General features: G+C 35.4%; 1 protein-coding gene across 2 annotated transcripts in view; it reads left to right on the forward strand.

The window, feature by feature from the left end:
* Nucleotides 1-2022: 2022 nt before the first annotated feature.
* The window catches only part of lrrc8aa (leucine rich repeat containing 8 VRAC subunit Aa), a 28861-nt gene continuing 5894 nt past the window's right edge, over nucleotides 2023-24989 (forward strand). The window contains exons 1-7 of one of the 2 annotated variants that reach the window (XM_079847696.1): nucleotides 2023-2165; nucleotides 5244-5383; nucleotides 13383-14082; nucleotides 16605-17213; nucleotides 19327-19659; nucleotides 20595-20765; nucleotides 21482-21787. In XM_079847696.1, the coding sequence (XP_079703822.1) occupies nucleotides 13393-14082; nucleotides 16605-17213; nucleotides 19327-19659; nucleotides 20595-20765; nucleotides 21482-21787 (2109 nt within the window). In that variant the 5' untranslated portion in view covers nucleotides 2023-2165; nucleotides 5244-5383; nucleotides 13383-13392. The remainder of the gene's footprint in view (nucleotides 2166-5243; nucleotides 5384-13382; nucleotides 14083-16604; nucleotides 17214-19326; nucleotides 19660-20594; nucleotides 20766-21481; nucleotides 21788-24989) is intronic. The other variant, XM_079847695.1, reaches the window with a different exon arrangement.

The following is a 24989-nucleotide window of genomic DNA, read 5'->3' on the forward strand; positions in this document are numbered from 1 at the left end:
ACCAATATTGTTTGTGTATGTGTTAAAAATAGTAACACTAACACTTAATTATAACTCAAATAAATGTACGTTTTATTTTTATGATAATATTGGTGACTTCAAAATTTGGTATATTGTGAATTTTCGACAAATGTAAATTGGGAGGGAAACAACTAATTTTACTTATTTTAAAAGAGGTCACTGCTTGTATAGATTAAAAGAAACAAGAAATAACGAAGCAAAAAAAAAACAACTGTAAATGATTTTAAAGCCTTCTATAAATCTATTCTTTTAATAATTTTTAACTCTTTGTACTTATTTATAGACATGTGAATTACTGCTTTCTCTTCTCTTATTTTTATTATATTTATCATATAATATTCGATTTAATGCAATTGATATGTTATTGCCCTTATGTTTATTGTTCAAAAGATTGCAATAAAAAAGACATGTGGATTACATCAGTTTGAGATTAAATATTTTCGATAGGCTACATTATACAGTTGCTGGGAGAAGCTTGAATATGCCAAACTTTGCTCACAGTGGTGAAAGTGTGTTTCAGTGACTGATAGTCTGCTCACATCATGAGGAGTGTTTAAAGTAAAATGTGTTATAGTCCTGCTGCTGCTGCAAATAAATCTGATGATAACGATGGTGAAATAATCTTGTACAAACATATTTTAGGTGATTATACCAATGTAATTCTGATTATCATGTTATTATCATTTTATTGCAAGCATATTTGATTCATCCAACTGGTAAACAGTGGTAAACATTCCGCGGGTAAATGCTGTAACATCTGCTTCCATTTTGCCTTTGATGAGGAGAACTCTATGATGTCATAGCAACGTCATATTTCCATTATTCAACAGTTGTGACTTTTCTTGGCTTCCCGTGCATCTGTGTCTTGCGACAGTTTCTTCGGTTACAGTAAACGGGCAAACGACCTTCATCTCAGAAGGATCGGCTGCACTGTCCGCTCCACCCTGCGTCAAAGTCACGCCCGCGTGTGCGGTATCTGCGCAGCACCAGTGAACGCGCCCGCTCGCGCCGCAGTACAAATCCTACTATGGCGAAGGTCTGGCTCATGAATATTAATCGACTTATGTTGACGTCACGTTCTTTTTGTGTCCGTCACGTAATGTAATTAAATATGCACGATCACAGTTTTCATACCTTATTTATGTTATTTAAGGTTGGAAATGGTCTCTACAAAAATTCAGAAAGAAGAAAAAAAATATTAAAAACAGTCAAAAAACTAAGTAAGCTATCTTTACTTCAAATTATATTTGATCATTAAAGAAGAGGACCATGCATTTTAGACACAACATTAAATCATTCTCTTTTTAAAAATCGCTTGTAAAATTATATAAAACTATGTAAAGGAAATATGTCAGGTTAACAACAATACCTTAGATTTGTAAAATTGGAAAGATCAGAAACATAGTTCTATAGAAGGACTCATATAAGATTATATTTAACTATATAGATTTTATATAAATAATAAATACTATATATGTAAATGTTATAAATAAGATATGTAAAATATGTATTTTTATATTAGGCTGTATATAAAATGATATAAAACTCACTAAAATAAATATCATAGGTTAGCAAAAATATCTAAGATATAGGCCTATCAATAATTATTATATAAATAATAAATGCTATAAATAAAGTAAATAAAATATATATTATTTTATATTATAAATCAGATGTATAAAAATATAATTTTTTCACAATGGCAATCAGAATCATAATTCATGAATCAGAGATTTTGAAATAATTACTATCTAATTAACAACTTCGCAGCGCTTTTGTCTCTGTTTGCTCTGTACTCTTTTGTCATGCAAATTAGGCTCTGTTAAATTGAATTGATTCGTCAATCCACAGTCAATCTAGGCCCGCGGAGTTTCTCTCAGCCAATCAGGATTGGCCTAACGGTTCAACGTAAAATTACGTCATTAATATTCATGAGCCGAGCCTTCGCTGTAGTAGGATTTGAGTCAGACGCATCCCGGGAGGTCCAGCTGACGCGTATTCCTGGGCGTGGCTTAGCCGCGTTCCTCAACTCTTTCCTCGGGCTGCGGAGTGTGTGAGGCTGCCGCTGTGGATCGTGGACCGGAGGAAAGACATGTATCAGTTATGCGCCACAGGAGCCAGAGATCCACTCAGTAACGAGGCCGGTGAGTTGCGCCGGATGTGTGTGTGTGTTTCTCAGAGGTTTGAGTGTGTGTTCAGGGTGTGTTTGACAACACAAAAGGCTTTTAGGAGACCAACAAGACAAGCTTTAATTTTCCACCCACGGAAAACCATTAAACTGCAGGCCAAGGACTGTGTGCGCGCTTAACTTTGTGCGTCTTGAGTTAGTCTATAAATTAATGAATTGTTGTGTTTCTGTGCTTGTGGTTTTTCACTGTCCACTGCGTGTTTGCTGTGCTTGGATCTGGATCTGGATCTGATCTTATTAATATAACATCTCATGTAATTGAATATGGCCCCCTAAACTAGGGGTTTTCAAACTGGGGTCTGCATGGGAGTCCATGCAAAAAAAGTTAAGAGAAAAACAGTGTAAAATAAATAAATAGGCCATATATATATATAAAAAGATTGAACTAACTGAATAAAATGTATTAAAATAAATAAAATTGTTAAAATAAATGACAAAATTGTTAAAATATATAAATAATAAAAAATAAAAAATAAAATTACTTATTGAAACAGAACAGTACCATAGTGAGTAGAAAAAAAAAGTACACATATTTTCACAGTATAAATTGGCATTTTATACACACACACACACACACATATATATATATATATATATATATACATATATATATGTATATATGTATATATGTATATATATATATATGTATAATTTTTTTCTTTTCTTTTTTTTTTTTGGGATGGGGTCCCTTGCATGAGAATGATCATGTTTGGGGTCCATGGCATATAACAGATTGGAAAAACCCCTGCCTTTAGATTACAGCCTGATATTGATTATACAGCCACTCAGACCAATTAGGGCTAGAGATAAAAATACAAGTGTTTTTCTCCACTTACTGTAGTAATAGAATGATTTGGGACACTTCTTGCTGGGTGTGTTGTGGGTTAGAGGTTAAAAATGTAGGCTAGTAACCTGTTGGCCACAGGTTTAAACCTCAGAATAGGTGTACCGCCATTATGCAACTGAGAGGGTCTGTTCTTCACACAAAGCTGCCGTATCACTTCAGAAAATAGCACAGATGTATCATAAACTATTTTAACATCATTTGCATTCATTATATGTAGTTTATTTTGCCCCATAACATGGATGAGGGTTACATCCTGAGGCTGAGGCGAGAGATATGTGTTTTGAACAAGTGCAGGCCTGATGTTTTTCCTCAACGTGTGTGAAGATGTCTTTGTTAGCTGGAGCAGGCCGAACGTGTTCCAGGAAGCAGGGTTGATTTGAGCAGGACACACCCGTAATTGACTGCAGTGTGGGGTGTAAAACCCAAAGCCTGCATGTCTGTGGGACGCCACACACAAGACCTATGACCACATTAACTCACCAAATGCCCTTTCCTAGCATCTGTGAAAGAGTCGAATGCATCAGAACAACAGAGTGAATGCACAAATACAAACTGATGTCTGATTGTGAATGATTTGTTCATAAAATATATAAATGTTTTATCTATCTATCTATATATATTATATAAAAAAATATTTTTATAATTTATATAAAATTGAATTCAATTCTAAAAATACATTTTTATATATATAGACAAAATATAAATATATGTTTTCACAACATGATCTACATTTTCATGGGTTTAAATAAGATTTTTTGTTATAAGAGACATTAAAACAACTTTGTGCTTCAGATCCCCTCCTTAACTGCTAAAACAAAAAAAATTAAATTGATTTTCAAAAGTTAATGAATTTGTGACATCTGAATGTAACTTTTTTTGACAAGCCCAAAAATGTCAACAAACATGTGTTTCTGAGTTACATGTAATTTATTTAAGCCACAAAATAAACTTAATTCCGTAAAATAAGTATAATAAAAAAAACATTTTGAATGTTTCCAGCATGTTTGATAATTAATTACCCCAAAAATCAAACATGGTTTACTTCTCACACACGTTGTCACGTCCGTCAAACACTTAGGCCGGCGGTCGGATGGAATATTAGAACTAAAAACGTGCTTTTTGTAAGGAACAGAACAGACCATTTAGATCATTGCTCACTGAAAATCTCCAGATCTGCTCTTGCTCTCTTTGGCATGTTTGTGGGAGAAATAGTCATGATTCTTCTCAAAATCATTCTTTTGATTCTGATCTTTTCAGTGAATTGGTTTATTCCAGCTCTCAAAACCACTCTAAATGATTAATTGACAACTTAGATTAATCAGGTTCCTGAGTTCTCAGTGACTCTGTAATGCCTTGTCCAGACTCCCTTTACTGTAAATGCATTTGTTTTGTTTTTTTACAAACTAAGAGATCAGTCCAAATTGTTATCTGTGGTAATTGCCATCCACAGATAGAGCTTTTTATTTCACTTTCCATTGCTGAAAGTGTGGCTTTATACCAAAGTGCACGTTTAATTGCTTTGAGTGGTTAGAGCTCCATCATTAGCACTGGACGTCAGTCTTTCTGGCATGCTAGTTTTAATTAGTGGCGAGAAATAGCAAGCATTTATTTCAGGATCATTATGAGTGAAGCCATAGGATTTCAGCACGACAATGTGACACGTTAAAGGGGTGATGAACTGAGAAGTCAAATTTTCCTTGAGCTTTTGACATATAAGAGGTCATCATACTATAAGAATATCCTGTAAGTTTCAGAACTGAAAACTTCCTTGTTAGTCCAATAAAAGCTTTTACTGACACCAGGCACAGCGAACCACAGGTTTTTCAAAGTGGGGATCCATGACGTCAAAGGGTATCAAACCCCGTCTCCGCAGAAGATCAACGCCTACTTCAACACTGCCTGTTTAGCCCCGCCCACCGATTCACACATTACATGAAACTCATTATAATATGCAAAACTGTTATCCAATCATAGCAGTGGGCGTTTACTTCCAAGTCTTCAATGCAGCACGCCCATAAAAACCAGGATAGGAAATAGCCTATTATTTATTCATTTTGATGTTTTTGAATGTAAAAAACCAAGTGAACGTCATAAGTTGACCTCAGACAACAATATAAACATTTTAAAAAGCCAGTTCATGACCCCTTTAAAACCTCATTTCTGTCTGTATCTCAGTGTGTTGTTCAGCTCTTTTGTTGACAGGACAGAGTGTGGTGATGGTTATGGAGATGATGCACTAGTCTAGTGTGTGTTTGGGTGATGTCCTTCTTTAATACCAGCCGTTTGCAGCAGATGGGGACAGTATGCCCTTGGGGAAACTAAACGGAGTGAGTTAAACAACAGACCCTTTGTGTGGGTGTGTGTGTGTGTGTGTGTGTTTGCGAGACACACCTGGATCATTTCACGGGACTCAGGATAAAATGTTGTGCGGAAGAAGAGTTTGTTTCATGTGTTCACTCACAGGGTTTGAAAGCATGTAATAAGGGATAGTCGTGGCCTGATGGTTAGAGAGTCAGACTGGTAACCCGAAGGTTGCGGGTTCGATTTTCAATACCGGCAGGAATCGACTGAGGTGCCCTTGAGAGAGTCACCTAACACCGATTCGCTCCCCGGTCGTCTCAGTCAAATGTGTGTGTTCACTTCGCACTAAAATGCAGAGGGTTTACCATACTTGGCCTGCACATGACAAGTTAAAACAGGTCAGAGACAGTCATGAGCTATTGTCAATAATATGATGTCAATAACATGAAAGCGTCAGAATAGTTGTAGAGAGCTCCAAGTATTGATGGTCTATAATGTGCTGGGGGGGGGTTTTTTTTTTGTTGTTTTTTTAAATAAATAAATATATATATATATCCATTAATGTGAGCATAGAAATATGCAAATTGGAAATTGGACACAGCAAACCAACATTGGGAGAAAGAAAACAACCCTATTTCTATCTGCCTTCATTTTCTTTCTTGTTAACTTGGTAGTTCCAAATGCGATTCTATGATGCGATTATTGGTGATTAATCTAACCAGCAACTAAAAAAATAACACTCAACTTTTTAAAGGGGCGGTATAATGCCCTTTTCACAAGATGTAAAATAAGTCTCTGATGTCCCCAGAGTGTGTGTGTGAAGTTTTAGCTCAAAATACCCCACAGATATTTTTATATAACGTTAAAATTGTCACTTTGAGGGTGAGCAAAAACGCACCGTTTTGTGTCTGTCCCTTTAAATGCAAATGAGCTGCTGCTACCGGCACAGGGGGCGGAGCTTCAACAGCTTGCACTCACACAGACATGCACTGAAAACTTCAAAAACTTTTAGCCTTTTATGTTCAAACCAGAGTCAGACAATGATGGAGAGACTCAAGAAGAAGTGACAACATGTAGAAGCAACAGGACATTTCTGAATGGTTTGATGAATTTATGTAGCTTATGTGGAGTTATCTTCTAGTCATTGATTAGCATATTCAGTCTTGATAATCTATAAATCGCGTTCCTGGGGGAGGGGTTTATGTAAATTCTAGGGTTTGTGATGTCACTAACCCGGGAGGAATGTCTTGTAGTCTCTACCAGCCGTTTGTTGTAGTCCTTAAAAAGCGATTTCTTTAAAAGCAGATATCTCCCTTTGCTTTGAACTTTGAGCGTTGTAACTTTGCAGATGTTGTTTATGCTCAAACAGCAACATTACACACTAACTAAAGTTAGAAAAGTGAAATCATAATTAACCACCCCTTTAAGTTAACTCAACTAATTCGCTCCAGTTGAGCCAACTTAAAAACTTAACAGGTAGTCTTTTGAACTTCTTGCCATGGTAATTATAGAATGTTTAGCATTTAGCAACGCAAGCAGATTCAAGCCTTGTTTTTCATCTCCATGTTTGATTTTCAAAGATAACTTCATGATATGAACATTCTAGGTTTATGATGCAAACCTTTTGTTGTGGAATAATAAACAGTTCTTTTACATTTAGTGATCAAGATGTTCCATTAGAAGGTTTTTGCAGTTCCACTAGAAGACAATCTGTCATATTCGGATCTAGATGTCTCACAATGTCATATTGAATCAACCATATCTTGTCCTGTATTTATCGTAGCAACTCGGGAGAGCACAGAAATCTGCACATAAATCTAACGGTCTGTTATTATGACATAATGTTCAGATTCAGAAAAGAAGGAACAAACACAGAGAACACAGTTTCGCTCTTAGTAGCTTGTTCTAGCTTTCCTGCTGCTGTTGTGCTTTTTTTTCAGCTAGATGACATTGCTTTCTAGAGGTTATGAGAGAAGTCAATACTGCTAACTTTGTGAAAGTATTTATAACGTTAATTTACATTATGAGGGAAAGAATTGAGGTATTATGATGCATCACCTTCATTACTTTGATGAGGAATGGAGTGTTTAGTGTGAAAGCCAGAAGGCTGAGGAAAATGTCGCGTATAATTACATTCAAAGAAAGAGGCTTTTATCTCAAGCAAGCACACGATAAATGAGGAGAGTGTGTGTGTGTGTGTGTGTGTGCACTTGCATGGCATTGTCAAAGATTATTGTGATGGAACAGACGTTTCATGGACTAGTGCTGGTCTAGACTGGATCAGTAGACAGTGTGAGCCGGACGGAGACACACACACTCACACACAGCCTTGTGTTAAAACAACACGTCTCCAATCTCTCCTAAAGGAAAGAAGCTGACACACACACACACACACACACACGGCATCTTCTGTCTACTTTCTGAAGGATATGAGGAAATTGTCTGTTTAAAAGACGCTTTTGAAATACTTGAAGTTTAGTAAAGTTTGTTAAGAAGAAAGAGGTGGTGTGTATGTACAAAGGTTTGTGTTTGTTAATTGTTAATAGACTTTCAGCTGAGACCCATGAGACACATTTAGTTGTGCATTTTCAAAGGAATATTTCACCCAAAAATTTAATTCCCTCATTATTTACATAATTTGAATTGTGTTGAACTCATGGATCGGAAAACTAGCAGCAAATTACATTAGTAAAATTCTTAAATATAGTGCACAAATATAGTCTACTTTTACACTTCTGCCATTTTATGAGTTTGACAACCCCAGTAAGCTGTAACTTTCATTATACAGTAAAGAAATGGGGAATAAAGATAATAATAGGGTCATTTGAGTCGGTAAATATGGACAGAATTGTCAATTATTTATTCCTTTAAGTTATTGTCTTTTATGTGATTTATTTCTGTTTTCCAGGTGTTTGTATTACCAAATGAAGGATGTTATCCTACAAGTGTTATATTCTTCTTCAGTGCATATTATTTAGTGTGTCAAACTTTTTCTACAGGACTGTAGCAAGCAACTATGGTGTTTGTGGGTTATTTATCTATGGAGCATGTGAATGATGTGTGAATGGTTGGTTGTAGAGTGTAAGTATGTGTTTTTATCTTTGTGTGAATTGTGTGTGAATATTCAGACAGTGTGTGTTTGGGAGATAAGGAGGCGATAATGTAAATAGGGTGCTGTGAGAAGTTGCAAAGAAGGAATTACTGTAGGGTTTTTAGTTTTAGCACGATTGTAGCACATTGCTACTCTCTAAAAAAATAATTCAGTGGCTTAGTAAATATCACAGTAATAATTCACTTTATTAACTTAATAAAATCTCTGAATATCATTTACTTGATGGTTTGAGTTGAACATACCAAAATAATTGACTAAAAATCCAAAATCCAAGACTGATGTTTTTTTCACTAAAAGCATTTAGTATTTGACTAACCAATTATTTATTTAAAATACACTTAATATATTTGTGAAATGTCTATCAAAATATTTGAGAATGGAGATTTAAACTGATCTGTTTCAAGAACCACAAATATTACTTAAAGGGGTGGTTGATTATGATTTCACTTTTCTAACTTTAGTTGTTGTGTAATGTTGCGGTTTGAGCATAAACAACATCTGCAAAGTCACAACGTTCAAAGCAAAGGAAGATGTTTGCTTTCAAAGGAAGATATTTGCAACCCTAGAATTTACATAAAGACAGAATATGTTAATCAATGACTAGAAGATAATCCATCTTTGTCTGACTCCGGTTTGAACATAAAGGCTTAAAGTTTTTGAAATTTTCAGTGCGTGTCTGTGGGAGTGCAAGCTGTTGAAGCTCCGCCCCCTGTGCCGGGAGCAGCAGCTCATTTGCATTTAAAGGAATAGACACAAAACGGTGCTTTTGCTCACCCTCAAAAAGTGACAATTTTAACATGCTATATACAAATATCTGTGGGGTATTTTGAGATAAAACTTCACATACACACTCTGGGGACATCAAAGACTTAAGGCCCTTTCACACCGGACGCGTAATGAAAAAGCGGAACGGAAAAGCGAAACGGAAAAGCGAATAGTTCGCGTGCAAATAGTTCGCGTCAAAACCATTCACATCAGCCGCAACGCGAATTTGCGACGTCTGTGACGTTCAGAGCTTCAACATTCGAAAACTAGTGTACTTTGTGTAGATATCACACAAAGAATGTATAGTACTGTATACTAAAAGCAGGCAGCCCTAAATAGTCTCACTACATTTTGTTACGTGTTCAAAGTAAACACGGTCTCTGTCTCTTTCTTTGACGATAATAGTGTTAGCTTTCTATCCCAAATATAGTTTAGCCTGCTAGCCTACACAGCACAGGACTATACAGCGACTAAAACTATCACACAACATACTCACAGTCGTGATAACCGAGTTGGTTGGCAATGCTACGCCACACATTGTCTTTCAAATCGTTGTCCTTGTAGTATGTGATTGGCTGAAGCCTTTTCTGTTGCCGCAAAAGTAAAAAAAAATCGGCATCGAAGCGAAAAAAATAAAAGTCGTTTTTTCGCCGCAGCACATTCGCGCTCGGTGTGGAAGCACTCATTACACAAACAGCTGATCAAAAAATAAAACCATCGCACGAATTATTCGTGCGTCAAAATCGCGTCCCGTATGAAAGGGCCTTTGTTTTACATATTGTGAAAAATGCATCCCCTTTATCTACCCCTTTAATTCAAATCAATATTATTAATATATTTAACACACTCTTAAGAAATTGAGCAAGTTTACCAAATTAAAAAAATGCACCCCTACCCCACCCTCTGACATGACGACAACTCAACGGTTGTCGGTTTTTATAACAAGTATCCAGTTCCAGAAATGGAATTGATTTTTGATTCCCAACCCTAACTCTTACTAGCCTAAGTCAAAAGCCTATAGTAACATTCAAGTCTATAAATTACTTGAGTTTATGTGAGTTTTCTGCTCTTTTAGTAAAGTAATAGCACACCTCTAGAGCTCTAGAAATGCAAATCTAACCAGGTTTTAATTGGCTCATAATAACCCTTAAAGGGGCCCTGCATAGAGGGGGTGTTTTGAATTAAAAATGGGCATATATTTGCATTTCAGTAAATGCAGCCAACTGGCTTTGAGCAGTTGAACTGAATTAGCAACATGATATAATATTTTAAAGCATCTCATCTTTGACCATGTTGTATATTCCCATTGAGGATGTTTTGAAACGGAGGTGCTCTAGGAACTTGGAGTCGTTTCAGCCCAACGTGGAATTTTTACAAGGTCTCTCAGTAAACAATTGCTGGGGCCTTTTCTGCATTTTCACTCCAGCTCCTGAATGCCAAACGGAAAATTCCCAGCCTTTCCGAGCCTAAGTATAGATTCTCAATTTATACTGAGTCACTGATTCCAGACTCTTGATGTGCGCACGCATACGGCCTACACTGACGCTTGTTTGGTGTCTGTGGTCGTCTAAACGCTGGAATGATTGATTTCGGGAGGGAAATTACGAGTTATCTGTCTGGATGCCTTATTAAAACGCTTTTTCTTTGTTCATCTCCTTTACTTGTGTTTCTTTTCGCTCCCATTAGCCTTTTCCCCCAGATAATAAACTGTTTCTTTTTCTCCCGCCCCTCCTCTTCCTCTCTCTTCCCCTTTTTATTTTGATCTGTTACTTACACAAGGCTTTCGTATAACATTAAATGTAGCGCTTGAGTCAAATACTATATGGTGCTTTGGCATTCTGGAGTATGTTATGGGTAAAGTGTCCATTCGTCCTTTAATGTGAATCATTCATTTTTTAGCTTTCAATCATCCGGAGGTTTCGTAATCATATAGTCATGTGGCTGTGTCCTAATTCACATGCTTATGCACTAAAATTATGTATTTCTTTAGTGTTGTCAATATACGGTGCGTCATACCGTTTACAAGTAAACATTTAGCTACATTACAAGTCTCTTATTACTTTTATATAATCATTATTATATACATGCTTTTTTTAGGTTCATACACTACTGCTCAAAAAGTTGGGGGTCACTAAGATTTTTATTAAAAAATGCATTTATTCAGCAAGGATGCAATAAATTATGGAAGCTTGTTTCCACCACTGAATAAAAAAAGAAAAAGGTAATTGTGACTCTTTCTCATAATTCTAACTTTTTTTCTCAGAATTGTGCGATATAAACTTGCAATTGCAAGTTATAAAGTCAGACTCACAATTTTTCTCTCAGAATTTAAATTTAAAACTTGTAATTGTTTATATCTAAAAATTCTGGGGAAAAAGTCAGAATTGTGAGATAAAAATTCAGAATTTTATTCCGTGGCTGAAACAAACTTTCATAATAAATTGATAATTTACTGTAAAGATATTTATAATGTTACAAAAGATTTCTGTTCCAAATAAATGTTGTTGTTGTTTTGAACTTTCTATTCAAAGAATCCTGAAACAATCACAGTTTAAAAAAAATAATAATTAAACCACACATCTGTTTTCAACATTGATAATAATCAGAAATGTTTGTTGAGCAGCAAATCATCATATTAGATTTCTGAAGGATCATGTGACATGCTGAAAATAAATAAATTACATCGCAGTATTACTGTTTTTACTGTATTTATAATTAAATAAATGCAGTATTATATAGACACAATTTAGAATTGTGGGTACTGGGCAATATTAGCTGAAAAGGAATTTGTTTTTTTATGTATTTGACTGATGCTTTTATCCAAAAAGATTGCATTGCATTCAAATTTCACATTGTCTTTTAATCATACATATTACATTCCCAGGGAATCAAACACACAACCTTTGAGGAACGCTCAAAACATGAATGGATCATGCAAACTTAAAAAAAATCCACCAGAAATATTGTTTCATCAGGATGATTTTGGCATCCTGTTTACTGTGATTTGGGACACAGGTTTTGTTTGGACTATAGCAGACAGCAGCTGTTGTTCATTCTGAGCTGATGTTGTGTCAGTCCCCATACAGAAACCTCTGGGCAGAAATGCATGCGTCGTATGCACCTGAAATGAATGCTAAAATTAGCTACAACTATGATTTTGTGTGCTTGTGTGTGTGTTTTTGTCCTGTGTAACTGTACTCCCACAAGCACGTACAGCACAAGATGTTTTGCTGACTCATTTCAGCCACTTCCTGCATCCAGGACATGAGCTCTGACTCTCAGATACTGTGAGAAAAAGAGAGAAGGATAAATTACAGGCTTGGAAAGTGAAACACTGTGTGTGTGTGTGTGTTAAGTGAAAGGGGCAGCAGACAGAACAAGGTTAAAGGTCATTAAATAACACGTGTTTTTCTCACACAGTTTAGGAAGATTTCAGGAGATATTCAACATGAAATCAAAACGGCCTCTTCTGTTACTTTCTACTATTTTAACACTCCTGGTCCTTTTTTTTTTTCTTTTTTTAAATGAACATCTTAATGGTACATGTCATTCCAAAGGGAAAAATGTTTCTTTAAGGGAGTTAAATGTGATTAATTCTCATGAAAATAATGTCACAGTGCAAAAAAAAGAAAAAAGGGTTTTTTTTTTTTTTTTTTATTATTAATTATATTTTATCTATAGGTAGAAATTACCTTAAGTGTTTTTTGTTTTTTTTTACTTTATTTATTTATACACTTATTCATTTATTCATTTTAATTTAAGGTACAAAATATTCTTTGAGAAATGCTGATAATATGAAAGGCTTAAAAATGTTTATTTATTTATTTTATTTCATTTCTTTTATTTTTAGGTAAATATTACCTATTTCAAAAAAGTTGAGCATGATATGAAATGCTTAGAAATGACCCTGCCTATGCAAAATATTTATTATTTATTTGTTTTTATTTATTTTTATTTTAGTAAATGTTTTTTTATTTTTTTATTGTAGAAATGACCTTTTACAAAAAAGTTGAGAATGATATGACCTTATTCAAAATACATACAGTATATTTTAGGTAGAAATGACGTGAGCATTTGATTTGATTATTATTATTTGCCTAGTTTGCCTAGTTTTTGCCTAATTTTCACTCTGCTTCTCTGTTTCTCAGGTAAACTGTCATGATTCCCATCACTGAGCTGCGGTACTTTGCTGACACACAGCCGGCGTATCGAATTCTGAAACCATGGTGGGACGTGTTCACAGACTACATCTCCATCGTCATGCTGATGATCGCAGTGTTCGGTGGCACGCTGCAGGTCACGCAGGACAAGATGATTTGCCTGCCATGCAAATGGGTCGTCAACCAGACCTGCGAACAGCTCAACGTCAGCGTGCCGCTCAACCCCGAGCCGAAGGGCATCCAGTACGACCTCGACAGGCACCAGTACAACTACGTGGACGCTGTGTGTTACGAGAACAAGCTCCACTGGTTCGCAAAGTACTTCCCGTATCTGGTGCTGCTGCACACCCTGATTTTTCTAGCGTGCAGTAACTTCTGGTTTAAGTTCCCACGGACCAGTTCGAAGCTGGAGCATTTCGTGTCCATTCTGTTGAAATGCTTCGACTCGCCGTGGACGACGCGTGCGCTGTCTGAGACGGTGGTGGAGGAGAGCGACCCAAAGCCGGCTGGGAAGATGAACGGCTCCATGGATAAGAAAGCCTCCAGCTTGAGTGACCAGGATGTGGAAGCAAGCGTCCCGATGCTGCAGAGGACCAAGTCCCGGATCGAGCAGGGCATCGTGGACCGTTCGGAGACGGGGGTCTTGGATAAGAAGGAAGGGGAGCAGGCCAAGGCACTGTTTGAGAAGGTGTGTGCATATGCTTTATTTAAGGGCTGGTCTCGAGTCAAAGCTGTGTTTCAAAACCTAGTGTACTGCCTCTGTAGTCAGTAGCATTTTAAGGCATCATAGGCGCACTCCAGATGAGAAGGCTGTTCCTTTATTCCTCCACTTTCTTTTAGCTAAATTCGAAGGCAGCATTAGTGGAGAGGGCAATCCTAGAATTGCACTGCGACAAATATACTTAAATATTAATATATTTATGATTTAGATATTTATTCTCTGTTCATATAATAATAAATTAAATATATACCACCAATATCAACCAATGCTAAAAAAAAAAAAGATTTATTTATTAATATATATATATATATATATATATATATATATATTTATATATATATATATATATATATATATATATATATATATATATATATATATATATATATATATATATATATATTTAATAAAATAGTTATATTTTTGAATGTATTGTTATATATACAAATAAATAAAATTAATTTATAAATTAATATTTTTATTTATTAATAAATAAATATTTATATATTAGTATTTAATAAATATATTTATCATTTATAAATGTATATTTACTTCCTATACTAATATATATATAAAATATATTTATTTCATCCAGTGCTGAAAAGTATTAATAAATATATTTATAATTTTTAAAAATGTATACTTGTTTTATAAACTAATAAAAAAATACTTATTTTGTCCGGTGCTGAAAAGTATTGATAATATTATTAAATAAATATTTATATATTAGTATTTAATAAATATATTTATAATTTATAAATGTATATTTACTTCTATACTAATAAATAAAATATACTTATTTCACCCTATACTGAAAAGTATAGATAAATATTACTAAATAAATATTTATATATTGATAAATAAATGTATCAATTAAATTATAGCAATTAAATTAAATTAAAAGAATGAACGCGTCTCCAGAGCGCAAACGGATCTGCTCGTGCGCAAGCAGAACATCTACGGGACAAGCCGGATTCCACCATATCTTTATGAACACAATAATAATCGTTTACATTGTAATCCTTTTATATAAAATATTTGGCATGTTTGAGTGCTGCTGTGTGTCCCTGTGTGTTTAATAAGAAGAGTGTACGCGCGTTGTGGATCCGCCTATAGGCGCACATTACTAACGCGCTCTTTAAATAATAAAAATACTGCGCCATTGACTTTAGACCAGGGTTCAGTTGGTCAATGGCTCAGTCTATTTCTGTTCCTCAAAATAGCAACGCGCCAACAATGCGCCAGAACACACCTCGTTTTCAGACCAGCAGCCCATGGGCGCACAGATGGGCGCAAATGCATTTGCTATTTAAACAACGAGGCGCAGGACCTGAAAATGAAAACTGCGTCGGGCTATTCGTGTGTGTATTTTCAGTTAACTTTAGTCAGATGCTGGTTCAGAAGTAATCAACTCTATCTGTGTCTGTAAAGGTGTGAACCACATACAGATGTATAGCCTATATAAACTGAATGGCCCATACAGCTTTATGGCCCATAGAAACTGATTGGTGTGAATGACAAAGAAACAGCATTGCTCAGAGTAGATTGCAGGCTTGATCGATCTCCTGTGGGAGGCCCTAACAGTTTTCTATTGTTTGTAGCCCATTTGTCTTCATGTATAAAGATCTGTCTCACAGACATTTGTATGTATGTTGAAAAGTATTGCTAAATATTAAGTAAATATCTATATATTAGTATTAATTTAATATATACATTTATACTTTCTTCATATACTAATAAATAAAATATACTTATTTCATCTAATGCTAAAAACATTTATTGCTAAATATTATTATTATTATTATTATTATTATTATAGATATATATTTATTTGATCCAATGCTGAAAAGTATTGCTAAATATTAAGTAAATAACTATGTATTAGTATTAATTTAATATATACATTTATACTTACTTCATATACTAATAAATAAAATATACTTATTTCATCTAATGCTAAAAACATTTATTGCTGAATAATAATATTATTATTATTATTATTATTATTATTATAATTATTATTATTATTATTATAATTATTATTATTATTATTATTATTATTATAGATATATATTTATTTTATCCAATGCTGAAAAGTATTGCTAAATATTAAGTAAATATCTATATATTAATGTTAATTTAATAATTATATATTCAAAATGTATACTTGCTCTCTAAATACTAATAAATAAAGCATACTTATTTAAACTTAGGCCGATAAATGTGGATAAATGTTATTATATATGTATTTATATTTATTATATTTTACCCAGTAATTATTAACTGGTATTTTTATTTTATTTTTGTGACACATTGTTAACTAGTAAATCCGTTTATGTGGATCTATTTCGGCTAGAATGCCTTCTATGAAGCTGTCTGTGTAGGCAGTAGACAGCATGGTAGTTCACTAGGTTTTGAAACAGAGCCCAAACATTATCTCGTATATCAATATATCATCAGTATATCATCTCATCCTTCTCTTTTTGCAGGTGAAGAAGTTCCGCATCCACGTGGAGGAGGGCGACATAGTTCACCGCCTTTACATACGCCAGATAATCATCAAAGTCATCCAGTTCATCATTATCTTCTGCTACACCATGTACTACGTTCACTTCATCACGTTCAGCGTGCCCTGTACCGTGGACATCGAGCGTCTGACGGGTTATCGCACATACCACTGCGCTCATCCTCTGGCCACACTGTTTAAGATCCTAGCCTGTTTCTACATCAGTCTGGTGGTGGTTTACGGCCTCATCTGCATGTACACGCTGTACTGGATAATCAGCCGCTCGCTAAAACGTTACTCCTTCGAGTCCATCCGCGAGGAGAGCAGCTACAGCGACATTCCGGACGTGAAGAACGACTTCGCCTTCATGCTGCACATGATCGACCAGTACGACCCGCTGTACTCGAAGCGGTTCGCCGTGTTCCTGTCGGAGGTCAGCGAAAACAAACTGCGACAGCTCAACCTGAATAACGAATGGACTCTGGAGAAACTCCGACAGAGGATAACCAAGAACTCGCAGGAGAAACTAGAGCTGCACCTCTTCATGCTGAGCGGGATCCCGGACACAGTGTTCGACCTGGTAGAGCTGGAGGTGTGTAGGTTTGCAGGCTTGAATGTTTGTATGTATAAATGACCTACCAGTTGCATATTCAAGTCATACGTTAGCAGGTCATGAAGGAGACTTGCTGAAAGTAGCCTGTTCCCTAATGCCTTATGCACCATTAATCAAAATAAAACCGATTATCAAATAGCAACGGCTGAGATTTAAAGCAACACCAAAGATTATTTTGTACCTTAAAATAATGTTTCCAAAATCGTTTCAGTGGTTCATCAACTCGTAACAGGGTGAACGGCACTTCCGCATTCACTTTGCGGCCCTCTATCGGCTATAACCGCACTATGCAAGTTTGTCAGATCGGGTAGCGGATCTCTAGTTCGAAGCACACGTACATCACGGAGACGTCTATTTGATGTGCGTGTTTACATCTGGAAGACGTATTTTTTAGAGTGTTTGCTCTTCTGCGATACGTCTATAGGACGTTTCCTGTCAGATGTCAAATAGACGTTTAGAAGATGTCTTTAAGATGTAATGATTTAGAATGTATGTTAAATTGACATCTTAAAGATGTCTATCAGATGTTAGTAAACAGCAGATGCTTTCCAGATGAAGTGATCTTTAACAGACATCTTGCAGACGTACGTGTGCTATCTGGGCACATAAGAAACTACAAATTTGACTTGCTTTACGGCAAGCGTTACAATAGCAAAAAAATTGCAAGCAATGTCATTATTTTGTTTTTCTTCGTTTCTGATGTCGCAATACATCATACTTTCATAAAATCATGCAACATACTCTACCTTGTCTGTGGATATCGTTCATTCCAAAGCTGGTGCTGATAAACAGTGAGCGTGTGTGCGACAGTAGGCTAACTTATTTACGACAGCGGTAATGGACAATTCCGCTTCCAACCTGTAGGGGGACCGAAGAGGAAAAGTGCTTTGGTGTTGCTTTAATTGTAAAAATATATGCGCTGTGATTTACACTTTGATTTGTTTTCAGTGTCTCAGAGCGTCTTGGTTCACAGTAAACGTTGCTTCACATGAACTCCATCTGAGATTGGGACGCTAAAAACGTGCATTTGAAAACGCAACATGCACCATGCGACCATCTTCCCATACTTGCAATGAGAAGTGTTTATAAACAGGCAAAAGAGAAGCTTTAAATAGATAAATGCTTGATGGTTTAACATTTGATAATGAATGACATGAATGAAAATCAAAAAGATCATAAATATTAAAATAGTCATAAATATTAGTATTATTTAACAGATTTACTGTAAAATAACATTTCTGATCTATTTTTTTTATTTCACAGTAAAATATTACAATAGTATTTCTTGTCTAATATTTATATTTAGTAATAGTGGTAATAATAATTTGTATAAATAATTATAAATTAATACTATTTGTATTGTTTAAGGTATTGTTTAAAGTTGGCATGAAGCGGACTTTGCTTTCGACAGTCTTTTCTTCCCTGTTGTGACGTTTATCCGAGTGAAACCGTTTCTGGAATGAGAAAAAATTTGGGGGCGGGACTTGTTTTTAAAAATAATGTCCTCTATTCTATTGGTTAAAAAAGATTGTCCCGCCCCAATCGTACACCATTGGCCAATCACCTTTTTTAGGATGCCTAATCAACTTTTATTTGAGTTTAGAGTTCATATGTGACCCTGGACCACAAAACCTGGTCACATGGGTCAATTTTTTTAAATTGAGATGTATACATCATCTGAAAGCTGAATAATTGGACAATATTTGGCTGAGATACAATTATTTGAAAATCTGCAATCAGAAGATGCAAAAAAATCGAAACATTGAGAAAATCTCCTTTAAAGTTCTCCATTTGTGTTCGCGATTCGCTGCATTCACTCACAAAAATAAATGTTTTCTATATTTACTGTAGGAAATTTACAAAATATCTTCATGGAACATGATCTTTACTTAATATCCTAATGATTTTTGGCATAAAAGAAAAATCTATAATTTTGACCCATATAATGTATTGTTGGCTAGTGCCACAAATAAACCCGTGCGACTTATGACTGGTTTTGTGATCCAGGGTCACATATAAAGTTGCCTTTGCATATTATTTTGGTATGGGAGAATGTATTAAAATGCACTCATTATCTTTTTCATCCATCCAGGTGCTGAAATTGGAGCTGATCCCTGACGTTACGATCCCGCCCATTATCGCACAGCTGTGTAACCTGAGGGAGATGTGGCTTTACCACACACCGGCCAAAATCGAGGCTCCTGCTCTGGCCTTCCTCCGTGAGAACCTCAAATCACTACACATAAAGTTCACAGACATTAAGGAGATCCCGCTGTGGATCTACAGCCTCAAGAACCTCAGCGAGCTCCATCTCACTGGAAACCTCAGCGCGGAGAACAACCGATTCATCGTCATCGATGGCCTACGGGAGCTCAAGAGGCTCAAGGTCCTGCGGCTGAAGAGCAACCTCACTAAACTGCCTCAGGTACGATGATGTTCATTACAGAAATTCATCAACACATTCATAAATGTCATTCTTACTGTGTGGAAGCATATGACAGAAACCACAGCATAGTGTGTGTGGGATCTGATGACGGTAATACCATGCTGATGAAAGATTACAATGGAGCCTGTTTACTTTCTTAATACATGTTCTTGGACTTTATCAGTGCTCATTAATATAAAGACAAAAATAGATTTTTTTAATCGAAATCTTTACCAAAAAATAAAAAGAACATTTTATATAAATATTTTAATTAGTTCACATTATATATAATTTTAATAGTAAAAAAATTTTTTTATTTATTTATTTGTTTATTTGTTTGTTTGTTTGTGTGTGTGTGTGTGTATATATATATATATAATATTTTAGTTTATACAGATATTATTTTACATGATAATACAAAATACAGATAATACAAAAATGATAATACAAAATAAATTGTGTGTGTATCTTAAAATATTTATATAAGTAAAATGATAAAATTCTATCATTAAAATTAATAAAATATAATAAAATGATATTATATACTTTTTTTATTATTTATATAATAAAAATGTTTATATAAATTAATAGTTATAAAAATGATTATATATTATTAATATATAAACTATATATAACATAGTTCCACTCACGACTTTCCTTCAGAGATCATGCTTTCTAATATTCAATTAGCAACTATTGTGTTATGCTATTATTGTAGGTACTTTTTGTAAATATTCTGAACAAAAAATGTTTATATGTAATTTAATGTATAAAGTGAAGTTATAAGACCAGTAGTGAAATTCTAACAACTCTCATACTGTTCTTTAGGTCTGGTTTTGTTTTTAATCTAACAACTGGATATATTCACACGGATTGCATTTTGCAGTTTCGTTTAGGACAAAATGATGATTCAATTGCGTCTTTCCCCCTGGCAGGTGGTGACAGACGTTGGCGTTCACTTGCAGAAGCTCTCCATCAATAACGAAGGGACCAAACTGATGGTTCTGAACAGTCTGAAGAAGATGGTGAACCTGACGGAGATGGAGCTGGTGCGCTGTGATCTGGAGAGGATCCCGCACTCCATATTCAGCCTGCACAATCTACAGGTAAACTTAGTCCTCCTAATGTAGTTTCACAAAACCTGTGCATATAATTAGATACTACGGGACTAATGTATGCAAGTAAAATCAGATGACTTGAGTATCTTAAGGAGAGACACTACAGGTGAATAGGGTAACATTTTTAACTAGCAGATATCACCATGAAACTTTCCCAGTTGATTACCTACATTAACATGTATTACAAGTTTTCTGTAATTTAATGTTTAAATATGCAAATCAGGGATTATCTAATTAAATATGCGCTAATTTGCATATATAAAAAAAAAAAAACGAAATCTGAGTATTGGATAAAGCCAGGTTAAAAATTTATTTAATTTTTACAAAGGAAATTTACAAAATATCCTCATGGAACATGATCTTTACTTAATATCCTAATGATTTTTGGCATAAAAGAAAAATCTATAATTTTGACCCATACAATGTATTGTTGGCTATTGCTACAAATATACCCGTGCGACATGTGACTGGTTTTGTGATCCAGGGTCACATATGAGGAAAAATAAGGTGTTTTTTGAACATTCAAGTATGAAATCATATTCTAGTAGAGCCCAAAAAACGAAATCATGAGGGCATAATATGGCCTCTTTAAACCTGCTGCATTATATAAATGTTGTACATTTCCTAAAGTTTGGCTGCTTACCACAGGAATTTCCCCTTGGGCTCACTTACTCTGATGTGCACATCATAACTTCTGTCTGTAGGAGATTGATCTGAAGGACAACAACTTGAAGACCATCGAGGAGATCATCAGCTTCCAGCATCTCCACAGACTGGTGTGCCTCAAACTCTGGTACAACCAAATCGCCTACATCCCCATCCAGATCGGCACCCTCACCAACCTGGAGCGACTCTACCTGAACCGGAACAAGATCGAGAAGATTCCCGCTCAGCTGTTCTTCTGCAGGAAGCTGCGATACCTGGACCTCAGCCACAACAACCTGACCAGCATCCCTCCAGACATCGGATTCCTACAGAACATGCAGTACTTTGCGGTGACGGCGAACAGAGTGAGTAAATGTGCAGACTTGCATGTGCACGTCACCTCATGTTCCTGAGAGATGGTGTTATCTGAGTTTGAATCTGTAACACTGCTGAGAAACATGGACCCAAACTCGGATAACACCGTCTTGTATCCACCTTTCTCACACTCCCCGTAACGCAAAATATGGGAGTTACTTCCGTTAAACTGTAAACAATCAGCTAAAGGTTGGCTCTATGAACACAATAATAAGTATTTTCAAAAACTGTGTACAATGAGATGATATTATTCTACCCACCCTTCAACCATCGAACATTAAAAGGGAAATTTAAAAGTGTGAAAGCATTAACAAGTCACTACAACAGACCATGAATAGCCCCAAAAGCGTGATTATTTCCGCAGCAATATTAAGGATGTGTTAATTATCACATGTCTGTGTTATGTAACATATGTTGCCTTAATCAAAAATGTTCATTAATTGGAACATTTGTGATTCCCGTCATTTTGACAGACCATAAATATAAATATTGCTTTAGAAACATTCCAGTAAACAGTTTTTGTAGGGATGCACGATATATCGTATCGGCTGATATGTTCATTTTTGATGTTATCGTTATTAGCCTGATAAGAAAATTTGGCCGACATATATTAGAGCCGATAAATAATGGATTATTTCCTTCAGCTGAGACACTTTAGATGCGCACTTGTTCGCTGTGATGGTTTTGAATTGCTTGAAATATGATTGGAATCACTTCAAAAAAGGAAAATACAGTTTAGTGCAACAAGTCTGTCATAGGCTGCATAAAATTATGAGAACATCATTATAATTGTCTGCTTGGGACATGGCTTTTGGTGGAAATTTAGTTTTTGTAATAAAAAATTACATAAAAATTTGGATTTAGCTGTCAATATATCGGTATTGGCCAAAATGTTCATATCGGTGCATCCCTAGGGATTAGAGGTGAAAAGGGGAAGCAATTTTAAAAGCATCCGTGTGAAAACAAACCCTGGAAAGAGACGTGAGGATTTGGGGAGAAAAACAAGATTCTCAGTGCATTCCAGTGAATCATTCTAGGGATATATTGTGAATTAAGGCGGGAGAGCAGACCACAATATGTTGTCCTTTTTCATATCGTTACAGTCGAATACAAAAAGAAAAAGAAAATAATCAGTAGGAAAAGAAAGCAGCGACTGAAAAGTATGGAAGCATTTTTCCGCTACAGAATAAAACATTTTAAAAGATAATTGCAACTTTTTATCTCACAATTGTGAGTTTACATCTCGCAATTCTGACATCTTTTCTCAGAATTGTGATATAAATTCACAATTGCGAGTTATAGTCCAATTCTACAGAAAAAAAGACTGACTTTTTTCCTCAGAATTGTGTTTATATCTCACGATTCTGACTCTATAACATGCAATTCTGACTTTGTATCTCCCACTTGCATAATATAAAGTTGCAATTGCGAGTAATGTGAGAAAAAAAGTCGCAATTACCTTTTTTATTTTTTGTTCTCTGGCGGAAACAAGCTTCCATAGAAAAGAGCTCTTGCCATATATTACAGATATGCTTAATATGTCATGTCACATTACAATTCCAAGCACTACATTCTTCTGACGCCTAAGGAAACTTAAGAGCTCATTCAGTCAAACTGAAGGATAAGGATTAGCGCAACCTTATAATTTGAAATGATTCATTTCAGTCTTTTTGAATGGAAGTTCCCCAAACTGGAATTGCCTCCAATAATTCAAAAGTAGGTTTGTCAGGAAAAAGGTGGATAACCAATTTTATTTGTTTAAAAAAAAAAACATATGATTTGTTTTATTCAGCAAGGATTCAAGAAACTGATTAAAAGTGTAAGGGTGGATTTCAGGCAGGGGTTCAGGCTGCAAGACTGCCGAATGACTAAAGAAACGTTGTCAGCAAGATGGTAGAAAACTGCACATTTCTTGTCTATTACCACCCACTGCTACTTATACCAACGGCGGAAATAAGCGCAGTTACAAAAGCTTAATATGTGGGAGAGCGTTGCTATATAGAGTGAAAATATTGTATTGCAATTGGTAGCACTTCAAAGTCAATAGCAAATCAAAACTAGTTAGCACATTATTTGTAATTGAAAAAGGTTTATGACAATATATGGTTATGGTTACACTTAAAATAGTTACAAAATAGATGTAATAACATGTTATACCATTAATTGTACCCAGCATATATGTAAAATGTTACCTGAGAGAGAGAGAGAGAGAGAAGAAGGTTTAGAAAAGAGGGGAGAGAAAGACCCAAAGCCAAGAAGGGCCCGAGAATCAAAAAAGCCAGAGCATCAAAGAGACAGAGCAACAGTTACAATCTTCTTTGATCCTTTCCCTGACCATGTGACAAACCCAAATGTGAGACATTCAAATTGACCAATCAGATAATTACAACTTCCCCCTTTGAACTAAAGGTGTGACAATTCATCGACCCCCAGGGGTACACACATCTTGGCCTACACTATCGGCCTTTAGGGACTCCAAATGGTCCTTGTGGAAATAGGGGGTGGAAAACAGTAAAGAAAATGTCTTTGTTCATTTGGAAAAATATGTAGCATATTAGAATGATTTCTGAAGGACCATGTGACACTGAAGACTGGAGTAATGATGCTGAAAATTCAGCTTTGATCATATTATATAATATACATGAATAGTACATTTTCCTGGTCTTATTGTGAAGGATTCCTCAGTCCAAGTCATTTTAAAGAAGATGATTTTATATCTTTCACTAGCTTGCTCACACCTGACTTCACTTTTTGGCTGATGTCACCTAGGCAGCGCAGACTTATTGTCCATTAGCAAAATAGCTGTTTAGTCATTGTTGTAGGTAACGCATCCTTTCTCAAATCATTACAATAGGAAACAGTAATTTCAGGACAGTTAACGTTAATTAAATGAAAATTATGGCAATCATAGCAAATATCTTTGAGATTTGTAAAATAAAGCAAGCGTGTCGGTGGCGTTTCATGACGGGAATCCACACGCAGTGCCAGTGAGAATATATCCGAGAGGCAACACCCTCGAAGTGCATGTTGCGCATACTTATCCATCAAACGCCCCGCTGAGCTTTCTCTAGGCTGGGTGTAAGCGGCATTAGACGGCGCCATTGTTTTATTGAATCTGGATTCTTTGGATGCGAGTCAGATAATTCAAAGGAGGTAAACGGGGAATGTACAGACATAAAGTCCAGCAACATT

Source organism: Squalius cephalus (genome assembly GCF_949319135.1).
Source record: "Squalius cephalus genome assembly, chromosome: 17".
Taxonomy (NCBI): Eukaryota; Metazoa; Chordata; class Actinopteri; order Cypriniformes; family Leuciscidae; genus Squalius; species Squalius cephalus.